At 25.7% G+C, this 15,356-nt stretch overlaps 2 protein-coding genes across 3 annotated transcripts in view; one reads left to right on the forward strand and one right to left on the reverse strand.

Annotated features, from left to right (window-relative positions):
- The first annotated feature begins 2,150 nt into the window (after positions 1 to 2,150).
- LOC129968995 (perilipin-2-like) lies at positions 2,151 to 9,826 on the forward strand. Of its 2 annotated transcripts, none has more exons than XM_056083388.1 (8): positions 2,151 to 2,309; positions 3,919 to 4,191; positions 5,354 to 5,626; positions 6,471 to 6,634; positions 7,017 to 7,154; positions 8,162 to 8,326; positions 9,134 to 9,247; positions 9,696 to 9,826. In XM_056083388.1, exons 2-8 carry the CDS (start codon positions 3,927 to 3,929, stop codon positions 9,738 to 9,740), a joined length of 1,164 nt encoding a protein of 387 aa, XP_055939363.1. In that variant the 5' UTR covers positions 2,151 to 2,309; positions 3,919 to 3,926; the 3' UTR covers positions 9,741 to 9,826. The 2 variants fall into 2 exon arrangements, with proteins under 2 accessions (XP_055939363.1, XP_055939362.1); XM_056083387.1 differs by lacking the exon at positions 2,151 to 2,309 and adding an exon at positions 2,636 to 2,778.
- A 4,645-nt stretch (positions 9,827 to 14,471) lies between these two features.
- Positions 14,472 to 15,356, reverse strand: part of LOC129969255 (tectonin beta-propeller repeat-containing protein 1-like) — a 35,829-nt gene continuing 34,944 nt past the window's right edge. Inside the window, exon 20 of the mRNA XM_056083720.1 lies at positions 14,472 to 15,021. Within this exon, the coding sequence (XP_055939695.1) occupies positions 14,968 to 15,021 (54 nt within the window). The 3' untranslated portion in view covers positions 14,472 to 14,967. The remainder of the gene's footprint in view (positions 15,022 to 15,356) is intronic.

Here is a 15,356-nt window from a genome sequence, read left to right on the forward strand (position 1 = left end):
GATTGAATTGAAATTTCATTAAGTTCTATGGTTTGAAATAAAGATCATACCAAATTCCATTCATCTAGCTTGTTTTACTTTGAAATTATCACGTCTATGTATATAAATGGATAAAACATCAACTATCCGGCATATTTGATCCAAACTTTTATGCAGATCTACTATTTTAATAACAATACAAAATACAAAATCTTATTCATCTAGTTTGATGTTTTTTTTAATTTATGAAACGCGCATTCACGTTCTGAGTTAAAAACTGACAGACCAACAGATAGAAGAATTTCATTAAAAAATTTTTTAAATCTCTATAATTTTAATATAAAGACAACATATCAAATTTTATTGGTCTTTTTTTTTTTAAGTTATTGGGTTTTCAAATAGATATAGGTCAACTTTTTTGATATAATAGAGTTAAGTTATGGTTATTTAAGCACGCTTTAATTTTAAGATGTGGTCAGAAGATGAGGAAAAATCTGAGCCGACACTCCACTCTATACTATCCCGCCAAGCCAGCCTAAGATTATTTAATCTCCCACGGCATATAGTACATTGAATTTGATGGAATTTGGATTTCAGATCTGCGATTTTCAGATTCCGAAACTGCATGTTATTAGCCTACTGCAAACAACCAACTTTCCAGAAAAAAGGAGTTTCTTTCAATTTCAACTAGATTGGTGTGATAAAGAGTTTTGCTTAGTTAAGCATTTTTTTAAGTGTTATTCTCACATTCGTGTTTACAATATTGCTTAATTTCGTTTAAAAAAATGCATATCTCAATTTTTAAATTCATAAATAAATTTGAAGCATTTTTAGAATGACTTCAATTCATTTTATTACCAGCTAGCCGCCCTTGGTGACCAGCTAATTCGCTGGAAATATTGTCCAAGTTATTTCTAATTTAATCTCTTGTATTAATTAAGTAGGATGGCCCATTATTCTAAAAAAATGTTTTCAGCATCATTTCTAAGCATGCTTTTTTTTAAATATATCAAGGTCTTATATCTCTTCTGTTCTTAATGTTTATGAACAACCAGATAACTATGGTCTACTTAAGAAAAAATGAAAAGAGTTTGAACTTCAGTTCAATACTGAAATTTATTTCAAACTATATATAAAAAAAAAATTGTCGAAATGCAGAAAAAAAAATATGCACGGTAAATAAATTAGTATTATTACGAAGGCCTTTTTTTGAATTTTAAATAGTGTAAAATATCTCTATAGACACTGAATACGATACTTTGAAATTAGAAAGCAAAGATACACCTAATATCTTTACATTATTTTGACGAAATAAAGTTTCAAATAACTTTCTCATTCAGTATCAAAAAATAAAGGCAACTAAAAAAAAAGGAAGAAAAAAAACTATCACGTGCAAAATTACATTTTCTGTATCCAGAATCAGCATAAAATATATTTCCCGTTTCAAATCTGCTATTCAAATTTCCACAAACATCTTAGCGCAGGATGTGAACGTGACTCATTTGTTGAACGAAAACTAAGGCGGAATAAGCATCTCAACAACGCTGTATTCAAAAGTTTTATACTCTAGTTATTCCATTTTTGTGGATCAAAACTTTTTATAGAATAAATGAACCGCGGTGAACTTCCAAACACGCGTCACAGGATACTTAAGTTCAAAAGTTTTCCTCAATTAAACGTGTGATGTGTTATTGGATGTGTGATGAAGAATCACGTGGCTTTACCTGCCTGTCATGGTTCTTCAGGGTTGCAAGAAATGGTCACTTGTTGCATCACTTTTTCGCCAATGTCTTTCGCATTAAACTACTTGATCCTGTCATAATTTATCTTACGAATACTCACTTTCCTTAAATTTATGTAAGAAAAGTAATTCTTATTCTATTTATTTTACCTTTTAAATTTTTCGTTATTTCTCCAAATTAATCCGGAAATAAAGAAGGTTCTATTTATAACTTTCAAATCTTTATGACACATCAACACATGATTAGCTTAATTCAGATTGGAATTTTGGTGAACTATTTTTAAAAAAATTACTTCTGGAAGGAGTTAATTTGTAATGATGAAATTTCTTATGAACATTTGACATTCCGGATGTAGAAGAAATCTTCAATGAATAGTCATTGATATTGGCGATAAAGTCATAAGTATAGCAATCAGTGTCACGCCCCGGAGCATAACAGCGCAGTGATTTAAAAAGAGACTAGATTGCATTTGGACTTTATACTAGAGGTGTGTTTACTGTGTATAAATACGGTTGTTAGATTTATATTGTCCTCTTTTTTTGATTACTAATTTGTGCTCTTTCTTGTGGAAATTAGTATTAATTCAAAGTAAGTATTCTGTTTAATATTTGTATTATCGCCGGTTACCGTACGAACTTCACTTTCTTGAGTTTGTTTGTGTATAGCTCGCAATGCTAAATAATGCTTCAACAATTTTAATTATTTTTATGTTCAACAATGCTACTTTTTTTTTGTAAGATTATCCTCTTAAACGTGTTTATTTTTTTATTTTATTTATCTACGGTAATTACTGATACTTCCTTGAGCATTTTGACAGATTAAAATCGCGCAGACGCACAGGGTTCGAACTAAAAGGAAAACATTATAAGGAAGACTCGGATTATTCTAGAAGGATATTTAACTAGACATTTAAGACAAGGGGCTAATTTTCATCCTATACTTCTTTAAAAGTGCGATAGCTATAAGTGACGTTTTATGTTTGAATACAAGCTCGAGTATTCAGAATCTGCGGTAGAAGTCTTGATTGTTTCTGTCTTGAAAATGACGCTTCTCAGCAGTAAGTGAATCGTGTATTCATTCATAACATAAATTTAAAATCAAAACTATAGATTTTTTGACACATGCTATCCTATAAATTTCATCGGAATTTTAAGTTGCCGAATACGCTACTTTCGTAAAATTTTTCTCCATTTTAATTTAAAATACTTCTGTCAAATATAGTTAGCTTGCTTGTGTATTGTCTCATTAACAATATTATATAAAGAAATATTCTGAAATTATTAAAAAAATCTCATTTTAGTTTGTCGTGTTTTAAGTGCTGAAATTAAAAATGGCTAAATATTGCATTACTATCAAATTGTTATATTAAAAATTGTTTGTAAATTTTCAAGGTGTCGTATAAATTTATGATTTTACGCAGTTAAGGTCTTTATTTAGAACTTTAAATGGCGTCATAGTAATAATAATTCAGATACATTACCAAATTGTATATACGTAAATATTTTTATTTAAGAATAATTTACTTAAATTGACTTTAAAATAATACAAAATCGTCTTGCATTTGCTTGCTGGCAATTTGATTTGTTCTACATATTAGTATTGTATCAATAATTTAAACAAAAAGCGTATATAAATTTCGTTGGCAGCATTAAATGTTATACCATAGGGAATAAAAGATTGGAATTGATACATCTTGTCAAAATACTTAATTATGCTTTTTCTAGAAATATATTATTTGTAAACAAAACACTTCAGATATATTTTACTGTATTTAAGTAATTATAAAGGTAATTGATTTAAATGATTCAATTAAATTTAAAATTTTACTTAGTGGATGGGTTTATTGAAGGAATGTTTAAAAATAAAGTAATATTGTGACAACCATTAAAAATCAGGATTAAAAAAATCGTAAAAATATCGTCTGTCTGCCAGAATTGAATTCAAAGTTTTTTTCTTACTTTATTTTATATTTTTGTACATTATTTTGTAAATTTCTATTTTAAGCGTACTTGATATAATGCGAATTGGTTAAAGAACATTTTTAAATTTTAAGTTGTAATCTCTCAAAGTTATTGGCCTTATTTGCAGTACAAGCAGAATATTAAAATTTACTATTTTTAAAGAAAGCATTGCATATATAAAAATAAGACTTTTATATGTAGATACTTTATTTTTTATTTGTAAATGTTTTTTAAAGGAATAAAAATGACCAACCCAGAAGGTGAAGTTCCAAGCACTGTTCCTAAGGAACCAATTGCCAAAGGTAATGAAAATGTTATAAAAAGTGAATTTCTGGAAAAAGTATCAGAAATTCCAGTTGTGAATGCTGCAAAAGAATACAGTACTGCTGCTTACAATCAAGTTAAGCAAATGAACAGGTTTACTGCTGCAGCTTTATCTGCTGCTGAAAATGCTGCACTTTATTTTGCATTGACTGCCAAACCTTTCCTGGAAAAGGTTCAGCCACAAGGTAAATATATTTAACTTCAGCTTTTATATAGATTTTGTAGTTGAATTAAGTAGTTAAGTTCGTGTTCATTCAAACTGGCATTTAAACGAAATAAGAAATTCTGTATATAAATTCTTATACTAACAAAAAAAATATCTTTACATAACTCCTACTTATATTCTATATTAAACAAATTAAAAAAAAAAAAACCTAAATATTTTTTATAGTTAAAAAAAATTCTGTCCTCCCCCCCCCTTAATATATTTTAATCTAAAAACAAGCTTTTTTTTTTCATTTAGTTTCTTATTAATATGTAAAATATTTAGATTTATTTTATTAGTCGTCTTCTACATAACTTCACAATATATGCTTCTACTTTCAATTAAAATCTTCAACAAACTCATCAGTATGAAGATTTACTTCTTTACTTTCTCTTACAAACAATTACTAAGAGCTTGTAATTTATGATTTAATTTAAATAAATGTTACATTTTATTTTTTAAACTATGAATTTAATAAAATTTTGAATTTCAATAGTGTAAGAATTCGTGGATATTGTAAATATTTTTTACAATAATTGGTACTATTTCCAAATATGTTTAAATAAAACATTTGTCTTCCATATATTTTAAAATGAAATGGGGTGGGGGATTTAATTATCTTCTAGTTATTGGTCAGTGATATTGATAGATGTATACAAATAAATATCAATATTTTAATTGGAATGTCTTTGCTTATATGAATGAACACTATAATTAAAAATTTGTATAACTTTATTATTTTTACTCCATAAATTTTAAAATGCGATTTCAATATAATTATTATTGTATTGAAATTAGTTTTTAACTCTGAATAAAATCATAGTAGAAATTGTGCAGGATTTAAAATAAGCTTGATATTTTACAATTTTTTATAATTTTTAATATATTATAAGTTAATTTGTATGTAGAATTTTAGAATTTACAATATAAATATTAAGTATTTTAAAATTGTAATCAATTTGATAAAAAGTAAAAATTTCTGTAAATCTGTTTATTTTTTCAATTTTAACACTTAGAAAAATTGAAATGGAATTTAAAAATTTTTCTTTATATAAGATCTTGCAGATTTACTTGTCTTCATTTTTGTGTGTGTGTGTGCGAAGTTTATTGAATTTCCATTCTATTTTATAAAAAAATAACAGCCCAGGTCATTGATCACTTGGCTTGTACTGGATTGGATGCTGTCAAGGAAAAAGCTCCATTTTTGATGAAGCCTCCAGAAGAACTTGTGGATGAAGCAAGGAAACTTTGCTCCTCAACAGTTGAAGCTGGCTATCAAAAAGTTGAAGACATCAAAAACATTGGAACAGAAGGCTTATCTACTGTCAAAAACTATGGAATCCAAAAGGCACATGATGCTTTGGTTGGAACTGAAGAATTAGTTGATCGATTAATTCCACCAGCATTTGGAGAAGGTAAGTTTTTCATTTTTTTTTATTTATCTTTAAAATAGTGATAACTATATATGCTAAAAAAAATTATCAAATATAAAATATATTTTACTTTAAAAATTATCCTGTGGAATAATATTTAAAAATATGGAAGTTAATGGTAAAATTTTGCAGAAAAATGATAAATTGTGCTTTATGCAACTATTTCTTAATGCATTTTTATTTAGCAGTTGGTGCACAGTTTTGTCTTCTTAATATAGATTAAACAGGAATTAAATCTAATTTTTAGATATTAAGATTTTCATTTATAACATTATTTCAGTTGATAATAGTTTTTATTATATTTAAATTTATGTAAGAGAATATTGTTTTGAAGAGCATTTTAGACTTAATCCGATCAAGTGATTTATCATTTTAGATGAATCTTCAGTTTAATAATCTAAACTTTGAAAAAAAATCTAGATGGATTTTCAACTGTTTATTATTTTGTATTAAAGCAAATCCTACATTAAATATCATTTATTATATAAATTTCAAATTATATTTTTTAATGGGAAAGATTCTTTTTCAGAACTAAAGTGTAGCTTAAGATATTTATATTTTAAAGAAACTATTTAAAAACATTCATATATCAAATTCAGTTATTTTCTTAATTTTGAAAATTTAATTAACATGAATATATGCATCTTAGAGCAAGCTGTCCTCGAGTTACCTTTACGATTATACTAAATTGTACATTTAAATTTTTTTTAGTGCATGTGAGATTTTTAACAAATTCGTGATTACATTTTGGCACTTTTATGTATCTTAGATTAATGAGTATATATTATATATGCTTCTGTTTTAATTAATAAATTATTTAACTTAGGCTCTAACGAGGCTGCTATTGACAGCGATTCAGTTCCTGAGAGAGCCAGTAAACTGACTAGTAAAATTGGTCTTCGCTTGTATGGTCATGGAGTAAAACATCTCATTCCCATTCATAAATTAAGCCAGGAATCTGTGTCAAAGTTGCTTTACACTGTTGAGCTGGTTAGTATTTTTGTAAACTTATGTAAATGCATGTATTTATCTACTCAAATAGATATAAAATTCTCCTATTTACTGAATTGGATATTTTAAAAACAATTTATATTAAGAAGTTCAATTTCTATCTAGTGTTAAAAAAAAAAACCTTATTTGATTTTTAAAAGAGAATACTATAGCTATTTTAGTACACTTGGCTTACTGTCAAAAAATTGTAGATTATTTACTTCAATTTTCAATGCCTCCTTCTGTATTTCATAATAAATTCAGATAATGTCTAATTAAAGGTGAACTTGCTAGCTGACTATTAAATTGAAGTTCATTTCATTGTAAATTATTTATTATAAAGAATACTTGCATTTTCATTAAAATGTTCATCTCCTTTTAGATGCAACAGTTAAAAGAGAACTACGCCAAGAAGAGTGTGCAGGAATATGTAGATGAAGCAAAAATCAAAGCTACTTGGATCTGGGAAGAATTGAACAAGGAGCCTGTTGAAGAGCCTGAAGCAAAAGATGCACTCAAGGTAAATAATTGTAGAATAAATCCTATTTAATTAAATAATATTTTATAGTTCAATGAAATCTAAATTGAAGATAAAGGCCTTGGATAAATATGGTAGTCAATGTAACTTGTGTAAAACTTTTGTCTGAATTTGTGTATGTTTGGGAGGAGAGATCTAAGTGCATGGATAAGCCAATAGCAAATTTGATTATAGAATAGGTATAAGGCTTCAATTTTTTGTCTGTAGCCTTATTTTATTAAAATCTACTTTTGATAAGAACTCTTAAGTTTACAGAACTACTGCAAGAGAGCTATACTTATCGGCTATTGTATAACCCTTTTCGTAAGAGATGTCTTGTCTTTAATATGGATATAGCAACTCCATACTATTATCAGGGAAGCAAGAACCAGCCACTCTACTAGAAGCTTCCTATTTTAAGATACTTCCTTGGGAGGGGGTTGAATAAATAAGTAATGAGAGGGTAGGATTAACAGAATATAATATTAAATTAAAACCTATTTTATTTATGTTATCTCTTATTAAACTTTTAACAGGTATATATATTGTTTAACATTTTAAAGCAGAAGTATGACATTTAAAAGTATTCTAAATCAAACTTTGTAATCTAGATGTTTGTGAATAATAACTGAATATCGGAATGCTTAAAACAAACTTCAGTTAGTGTAAGTTTGTAATGAAGAAAAGACTAGGAATGAATTTGATTTGTTTTGTATTAATATTACAGCATGGTGAAATAGGGCTATTAAAAAGAAATTATTAAATCGTGAATTGATATGAAGTTTGATGCATCTATAATATATCAAAATGTAAAGAAAAATGAAAATTTCCCATTTTAAATGCAAGTAGTAAACGAAACATTTTTATGAAGATTGATTTGATTTGCATACCAATTAAGATTATATAAATATCCATTTAAAAAAATTAGTCAATGTCAGATTCTTAATCTTTTATATTTAATATAACTTAATTTTAACTATTACTTATGCTTACTTGCATCTATTATCTAGAACCTTGAACATCGAATGCTATCTCTTGCCCGACGAACGACCTCAATCTTGGTTCATGCCTACAATGTGACAGCTGTTCCTCTCTCTTCTCTCCCAACCAATTACCAAGATGGTTTCCGAACAGCTAGTAAATATGCAACTGAACTCTTTACCCAATTTGATCAAGTAAGTATATTCTTTCACTTGTAAGAATTCTTGATTTTATGAGAAACATTGTTATTATGTTTGTAAATTTAATATAAAGTATTATGCAAGAATGATCAACTTAAATGCAGTTTTTAAATTTTCTTCCCTGTAAATAAATGGCATTAATATTTCTTGGCAAGAGATTAATTTCTGTTGGAGGGAACTGTAGTATATACACAAAAAGCATTAATTTTTATTGTGAAACAATTCATTTTCATTTGATATAAAAAATAAATGCCCTTTCTATTTTATAACTCATTAAAATGTTTGTCTGTAAGTATGTTAAGATGCTGAAATCTATCAATAATTATGATTGATGGGTTTTGTAATTTCTTCTGAAAGTGGTTAAAAGAAAAAATATTTCTTCTAATGCCTCTAAACTACTTTTAAGTCTTAAATTTTTATTTTAAAACTTTAGATTAGAAGACAATGTTTTATATATAAAGAACTATTTGAAAAAGTAATTTTTAAATATTTAAAAGAAATTCCTTAAGTAATTTTTTTTCAAGCAATAGTGCATACACATGTGAAATGAAATATAAATAGTTGTATATAAACATTGCAAAAAAAATTATGATAAAGTGGATAAGATTTTACTTTTATTAAACTTTTCACATCAAAATGAAGATTTGGATTGACGTGTGTACATATCGAACACACTTAACTGGTGAAATTGGTCTTTCTTGGGTAAAAGCAGTGTTTTAATTTTCTTCAAAATTAATATAATTTTTATTAATCTAATAAAATCATCTTAATGTAAAATTATAAATTTATACTTTATTATAGGCTACCAAGGCTGGTGAAGTTACAGTTACTGTTCTCCAAGGACTCCGTAGCAAGATCACCGATTTGGAAAAAGTTATCCAACGTCTGTCCTCTCACTCTGAGCAGATTGAAATGGTAAATAGCAAAAATTATTTAGTTTCCATGTCGTTTTATATATATATATATGATGATGAATTTCAAAATTTCTATAAATTATTACAATTTATTTAAAACAATTTCTTGAAACATTAACATCGGACCTTAAACTACAAATATTTAAAATATATTGTGAAAGATTAGGCTAAATTTTCAATTTTAAGAAATTGCTCTTCTTTAAGTTCTATGGTCTTGCATTCCAGCTATTCTGAAATACAGGAAGTCATGCTATTTATTTCATACAAAAAAAATTACTTTTACTTTTCATTTTAACTTGCGAAATGCTAGTTTTTCTTCACATACTGTCTTCTAATAGTAAAGAAATTTTATTGTATGCAATATTGTATACAGTAATATATTGTTGGCATATATCAGTACTTTTGCCATTTCCATTTTTGAGTAAGAATATTTTTAATTTTTGTTGCAGGAAGATTTGGGAAATTCTGAAGCAGCAGCAGCACAACAATCTTGAAGCTGGATCTTCATGTTGAAATGAACTTTTAATATCTTTTACTTTTATCTAATGTATTATACTAATTAAATGTTTTTTTCATGAAATATTTGTTCATTTATTTACATGATTTTGCATATATTTTTGAATGAGGCCTAATCTAATATGTAAAAAAAAAAAAAAAAAAAAAAAAAAAAATTATTGAAATCCTTATAACTACTTATCACGTCTCATGTAAATACAAGCTTTTTATAAGCATACAATATTTGGGAAATGAGAAGAAAATATCAATTGTCAAATTGGATATTGCAATCTTATAATTTTGAAAAGGTGAAATAGAAAACCGATTTGTTCAGAAACTTAATGCTTTCTTATTATTACATTGGTTTGAAGTTTTTCATTTTTGAAAGAATATGATAATGTAGTAGATATCTTTACTGGCATCCATATACAATATTCTTGCATGATAGTAAATTTCGGATGAAATGTGCATGGAAGGAATTATTGCAATTGTTTGTTTTCACATAATCTGTATAAGCTGCATTTTTAAAAAAACAAGAGTGAAAATATTTTGCTAGTCAATTTTATATTTCATTATTTCTTTAGGAACTGCATTTCAGCTAAACTAAATGAGACCAACTTAGTACCTGAAAAGGTGGAGTTCTTTACTAAAATAATAATTATCATTTGGAATTTTTTTTATAATTTTAGCAAAGTAAAAATATTTGAATTTCTCTTTAACAGTTAAAAATAACTAAAAACATGCCATAAACATGTCTGTGAAAAAAAAAAAATTAATAGGAACTCAAACTAATAAACAGGGTGTCAAATTTGAAATATATTTAGATGAAGTGGATAATATTAAAGGAAGCTATAGTTGCATAAGAAAATGACATAAGATGGAAAAGAGCCAGGCACAAGAAGCAGAAAGATATGAAGTTATTTCGCTTACTAATTGATGTCTCATGTTCTTGACTAATAACTATATGAATACATTAATGATACCATAAAAAAAATACTTTAATGTTCCATCATGGAATGTATTCTTAACAATTATTCAGCTTTGAATAACGGACTGATGAACACATTTAAAAATTCTGTTATTAAAAATTTTAAAATTTAAAAAAAAAGTTTATTACCATTGGGAATCCACATAATAGGAATGTGTCTATCAGCTGCTTAATGGTGTTTATAGTGCCGTAAACTCGTCTGATAAATTTTAGCCTGATAGAAGAAATGGTGATTCTTACTTTCAGATGAGCAATAATTGCTAGTGATATTCCTGGTTTTGGTTTTCTTTTGATATTATCTTCCTCAGCTAAACATTTATATTATAAATTAAGATACCCTGGACACAAATATTTGTCAAATGTCTAACTTGTTGTACTTATGTCTCAAAGTTGTGGATTTACTTTATATATTCCTAGTTAAATTTTTTCCTTTTTTTTTTTTTACATATATTTATTTCTAGCATGTCTGTTGCAATAGTTTTATGATATGAGTTATAAAAAATTCCTTCTCAAATCTCTCATTGAGGTCCTTGAAAAAAATCAAGCCGTCTCTTGTTCAAATATTAGTATACATATGTACTTAGCCCATTTTACCTTATGAATATTGAAATAATTTTTTATTGAAAAGTCGAGGATATGTTGCAGGTCAAATCCTAAATTTATACAAGTCATCCATCTAGAAAATAAAGGGAATGGTGAGGTTAGAACTATTGAAAATAATTGTTCAGACTAGGCTAATTATTAATCCAAGAAAAAAAAAACTTGTTAATAAAAGATTTTTTGATATCATCACCCTCTTAGAAATTTAAAAAAAAAAAAAAAGTTTTGATTTTTTTTTCCCCCCCCTGTAAATAGCTGTTTTAATTTTCTTGTTTATATTTCGCCAAAGTTATGGTAGCCTTTTGTTAGCCAGTTTCAAGATCATAGTGTTGCAAATTCAAAGTGTCATTCAATAGAATAATCATCACTTATACAAGTGATATATTTGTACTTAATCCAGATAAAAAGGTGTATATCTTTGTCTTCTGGTTTGGAATTTTATTTGAATTCAGGTGTAATGAAAATTGTTTTCTATATTAAACTAGAATTTGTAAAAATTAAAGTTAAGGAACATTCTTTTTTATGGCCTTTCATTAAATGATCTCATGGGAATAATATAGTAAGAGTATAAATTAATGAAATGAAAAAAAAAAATGTTTAAATATATTTAAAATGTTTAAAAGATACCAGACTTGATATTAGATAATTAAACTCTTGAAAAGCTGGCAAATGTAACGGGAAAAATTCAAGATCAGTAACTAGATCTGACATTGTATATAATCATTTTGGGAAAATATGTGTTGATGATGTATGTTGTCGTATACTTTAACTTTTCATAAATATATATATAATATACTTTTGATTGTCATAAACTGTAATAATGATGGTATCTTTGGGATGGTTCAAAGATTTGGGAGCATTTAATTCACATTTAATACTTGATTACCCAAAGAAAATTAACTTTTTTGGTATATGATACATATTTTTATAAATTAAGTTTTATCTTTTTTTTTTTTTTTTTTTTTTTTTTTACTTTTGTGCCAAAGCATTAAATATATTACTAATTTTTTTTAATGCTCATAATGTTTCTTGAATAATACAGAACAAAATCACTCAATGAAAATTTTTTATTGGCAATCATTAATGTAACTCCATACTCTTATATAAATCCACCAATATGCACCACAGCATACATTGCATTCCAATCTGTGCTGTAAAGTATCAATAAATAAAAATTTTAATGTTATCTCATTACAGAAAAGAAGCATTAAAAAATAAACGGGCATTTACAGTCCAATTACCACAGAAGTATAAATATAGGTCAATAAAAAAATTATCTAAATTTTAGTTCAATTGATTTTAGAAAAAAATATACATTATATTAAAAATAATTTGAATATGGAAAAGTACATCATATTCATCGACTCATTAAAAATAAGATTGAACTTGTTATTAATTTTTCCATTTGCTAAATCCATTAACACCTCCAAATAAAAATAATAATTCCAAGGATATGTTATTTTATAATTAAATTAAAACTATCTGCAATAATTAATTATACAATGTTTATTTGAATTTATATTTTAAATAGAATTTTTAAAAAGTATACTATTTTACTGTTTTTCTTCATTTTGATTTATTTAGTTAGTTGATTTGAAAATTGAAGGGCATCTATGCTTTTATTTGAAGGTAGAACTCCTTTATCTCTCTAATATTTCTACTAGCTTTCTTCTCAACTTCAATCATTCCAAATTTAATTTAAGAAAACAAGAATCGAAAAATATTAAGAAAAAGAAATTTTCCAAAAAATTGAAGAGAAATTATTTAATTAAATAAAAGACAAAAATTCAATATTGATTTCTATATTTAATTTGAAATTACATGAGAGGAAACAAATTAAAATTTCACATGCATAATATTAAAGGAGCAACTCTACAGTTTCACTGTCATTAAAGTAGGCAGATTTTTTTTTTCTGCTTAAAAAAGATATATTAAAAAAATAATAGATAATTAATATCTTCACTAATATTTGAAATAATTTTTTTCTTTTAATTGATGCACTAGTATTGTGCACATTGGCATATGTTGACTATAAAGCAATATGCAAACTTGTGTGTGTGTGCCTTGTTCGATAAGTTTCTTGGCATATTTTAAGTCCAATTTCATGGGAAAGATAAAAATATGAAAATTCTGTTAAACATGAATTCAAGGGTTTGTTTATTTTTTTTTTTTTTCAAGCAAAGAAATTTGATTGCAATTCTATAAAGTTTCGAAAACATAAAGCTTGCCAATATTTTTGTAAGGTGGCAATTATTTAATTTAGAAAATTTTGAACATGGAACCTATTTTAGATAACTATATAATTTAATTATTTGAAAAGATTTTAATTCTTTTTTTTTCCCCCTTCTTCTTCTTCTTACTTCCAAAATTTGCTTAAATCTTATACAAAGTAAATACTGAATTAACATCATAAATGAAAATAAGACAAATTTTTACAGGATGCTAGAAAGAATTTATTTTAAAACCAATGTTCATATAATATACAATGCCAGTAATGTTTGAATGGAAAATACATAAATTTAAAATTTCAAATCTAGATTATTGAATTTTTTTTCATTTCCTGACTTTATTATATCAAATTTGATTAAGGGATTGAAGAATTAAAATATCACTATGATCAAAACTCTTTTACAAGAATATTACTATCACAAGATATTCAATTTATTTCAGAAATATGAAATTGCCAAAAATAATAATTGCTCTTTAAAAAAAAACTATGCAGAAATTATTTTCTGCTTTCTTTTTAGATTTTATTGATTAGAGTATTTTTTTAATTAGAATTTATTAATTTTTAATATAATCAGTAAAGATTATATTTAAAATTAATAAGAATCAGCAAAGATTATATTAAAAATTAGGTTCATAATTAAATTAACAGTTTAAATATTCTTCTGAGGTTAATTGTGTTTGATGGTATGCCAAATGTTTTTAATAAAGTTAATTTCAGAAAATAATGTATAGAGCTGATATGTTTTCTGCAATATCATTTGTCATAGAATTTTCACTCTTTTTAATATGGTACAGATAGAAATAAGTTAGAATGAATTGAAAAAAATCACTAAACCGATTATATAAACTATTTTTATTGACAACACAAAATCGATTTAACAATCAACAGTTTTATATGAAACATTTATAAATACTAATTTACAGAATCTAATTTAATATACATATCTACAGAACAACATAAATTATAATAAATGTATTAAAAAACTTCTTAAAAAAACTAAAAATATCACAATGATCTGATCAACAAATCATTTTATCCCTTAATTGACAAGTTCGTTGAAATCAAACACATTTCTGATAATTCACAAACCAACACATGCTTTTTAAAATAGCTTGCTTAATATTAATTAAAAATGGAAAATAAAAATTATAAAAACTATCATTAATCATGAATGCAAAATCTGTAAAGAGTTTAAAGCACATTCTTTATACAACAACAAATGGATGATTTTTTTAAAGGATTATAAAATAGCAATGACAGAGATTTAGAATTGCATCATATATTTTCAAACATCCAATAATTGTAATAATCAATGTGGCATAAATATTTGCATTTGAAATTCTTGAAAGAGTAGAGTTTTACAAATATCAAAATAATATTTTTACAGATGATAGCAAATTGTTAAATTCTATTCTTTCTCAGGGAGAAGGCATCCTCTGACCGTAATATGAGTCCAGCAACCCTATTTAAATGATATATTCCAATTTAAAATTTCGGATAAAAAATTCACAAATATAAGAAAGTTTTCAAACAAAGAATAATATTTTTCTGAGAACAACAGCATAGTAAAAAAAAAAAAAATTGGGGAGATAAATGTAATCAAATAATTAACAATTTATTAATTAATTAAAAAATACCAAATAATTTTTATAGTGAGAATAAACAAACAAATCTTCTTAAATGAAAAACAGCAACAGTCAGCATAAAGAGAAATCCTTCATTGTTCAAAATGCGCTATAAAAATCTAGTTCCTAAATGATTTGATTTCATGTTTCACAAATAATTATTTCAATAATA

Source organism: Argiope bruennichi, chromosome 5, assembly GCF_947563725.1.
Source record: "Argiope bruennichi chromosome 5, qqArgBrue1.1, whole genome shotgun sequence".
NCBI lineage: Eukaryota > Metazoa > Arthropoda > Arachnida > Araneae > Araneidae > Argiope > Argiope bruennichi.

What these genes read in the sequence shown, in the direction of transcription:
- LOC129968995 (XM_056083387.1), top strand. Translation starts at nt 2,697, where the DNA reads ATGTTTGAATACAAGCTCGAGTATTCAGAATCTGCGGTAGAAGTCTTG. An exon ending in GAAAATGACGCTTCTCAGCA is followed by an intron (nt 2,779 to 3,918) that starts GTAAGTGAATCG and finishes TGTTTTTTAAAG; the next exon opens with GAATAAAAATGACCAACCCA. An exon ending in AAGCAAAAGATGCACTCAAG is followed by an intron (nt 7,155 to 8,161) that starts GTAAATAATTGT and finishes TCTATTATCTAG; the next exon opens with AACCTTGAACATCGAATGCT.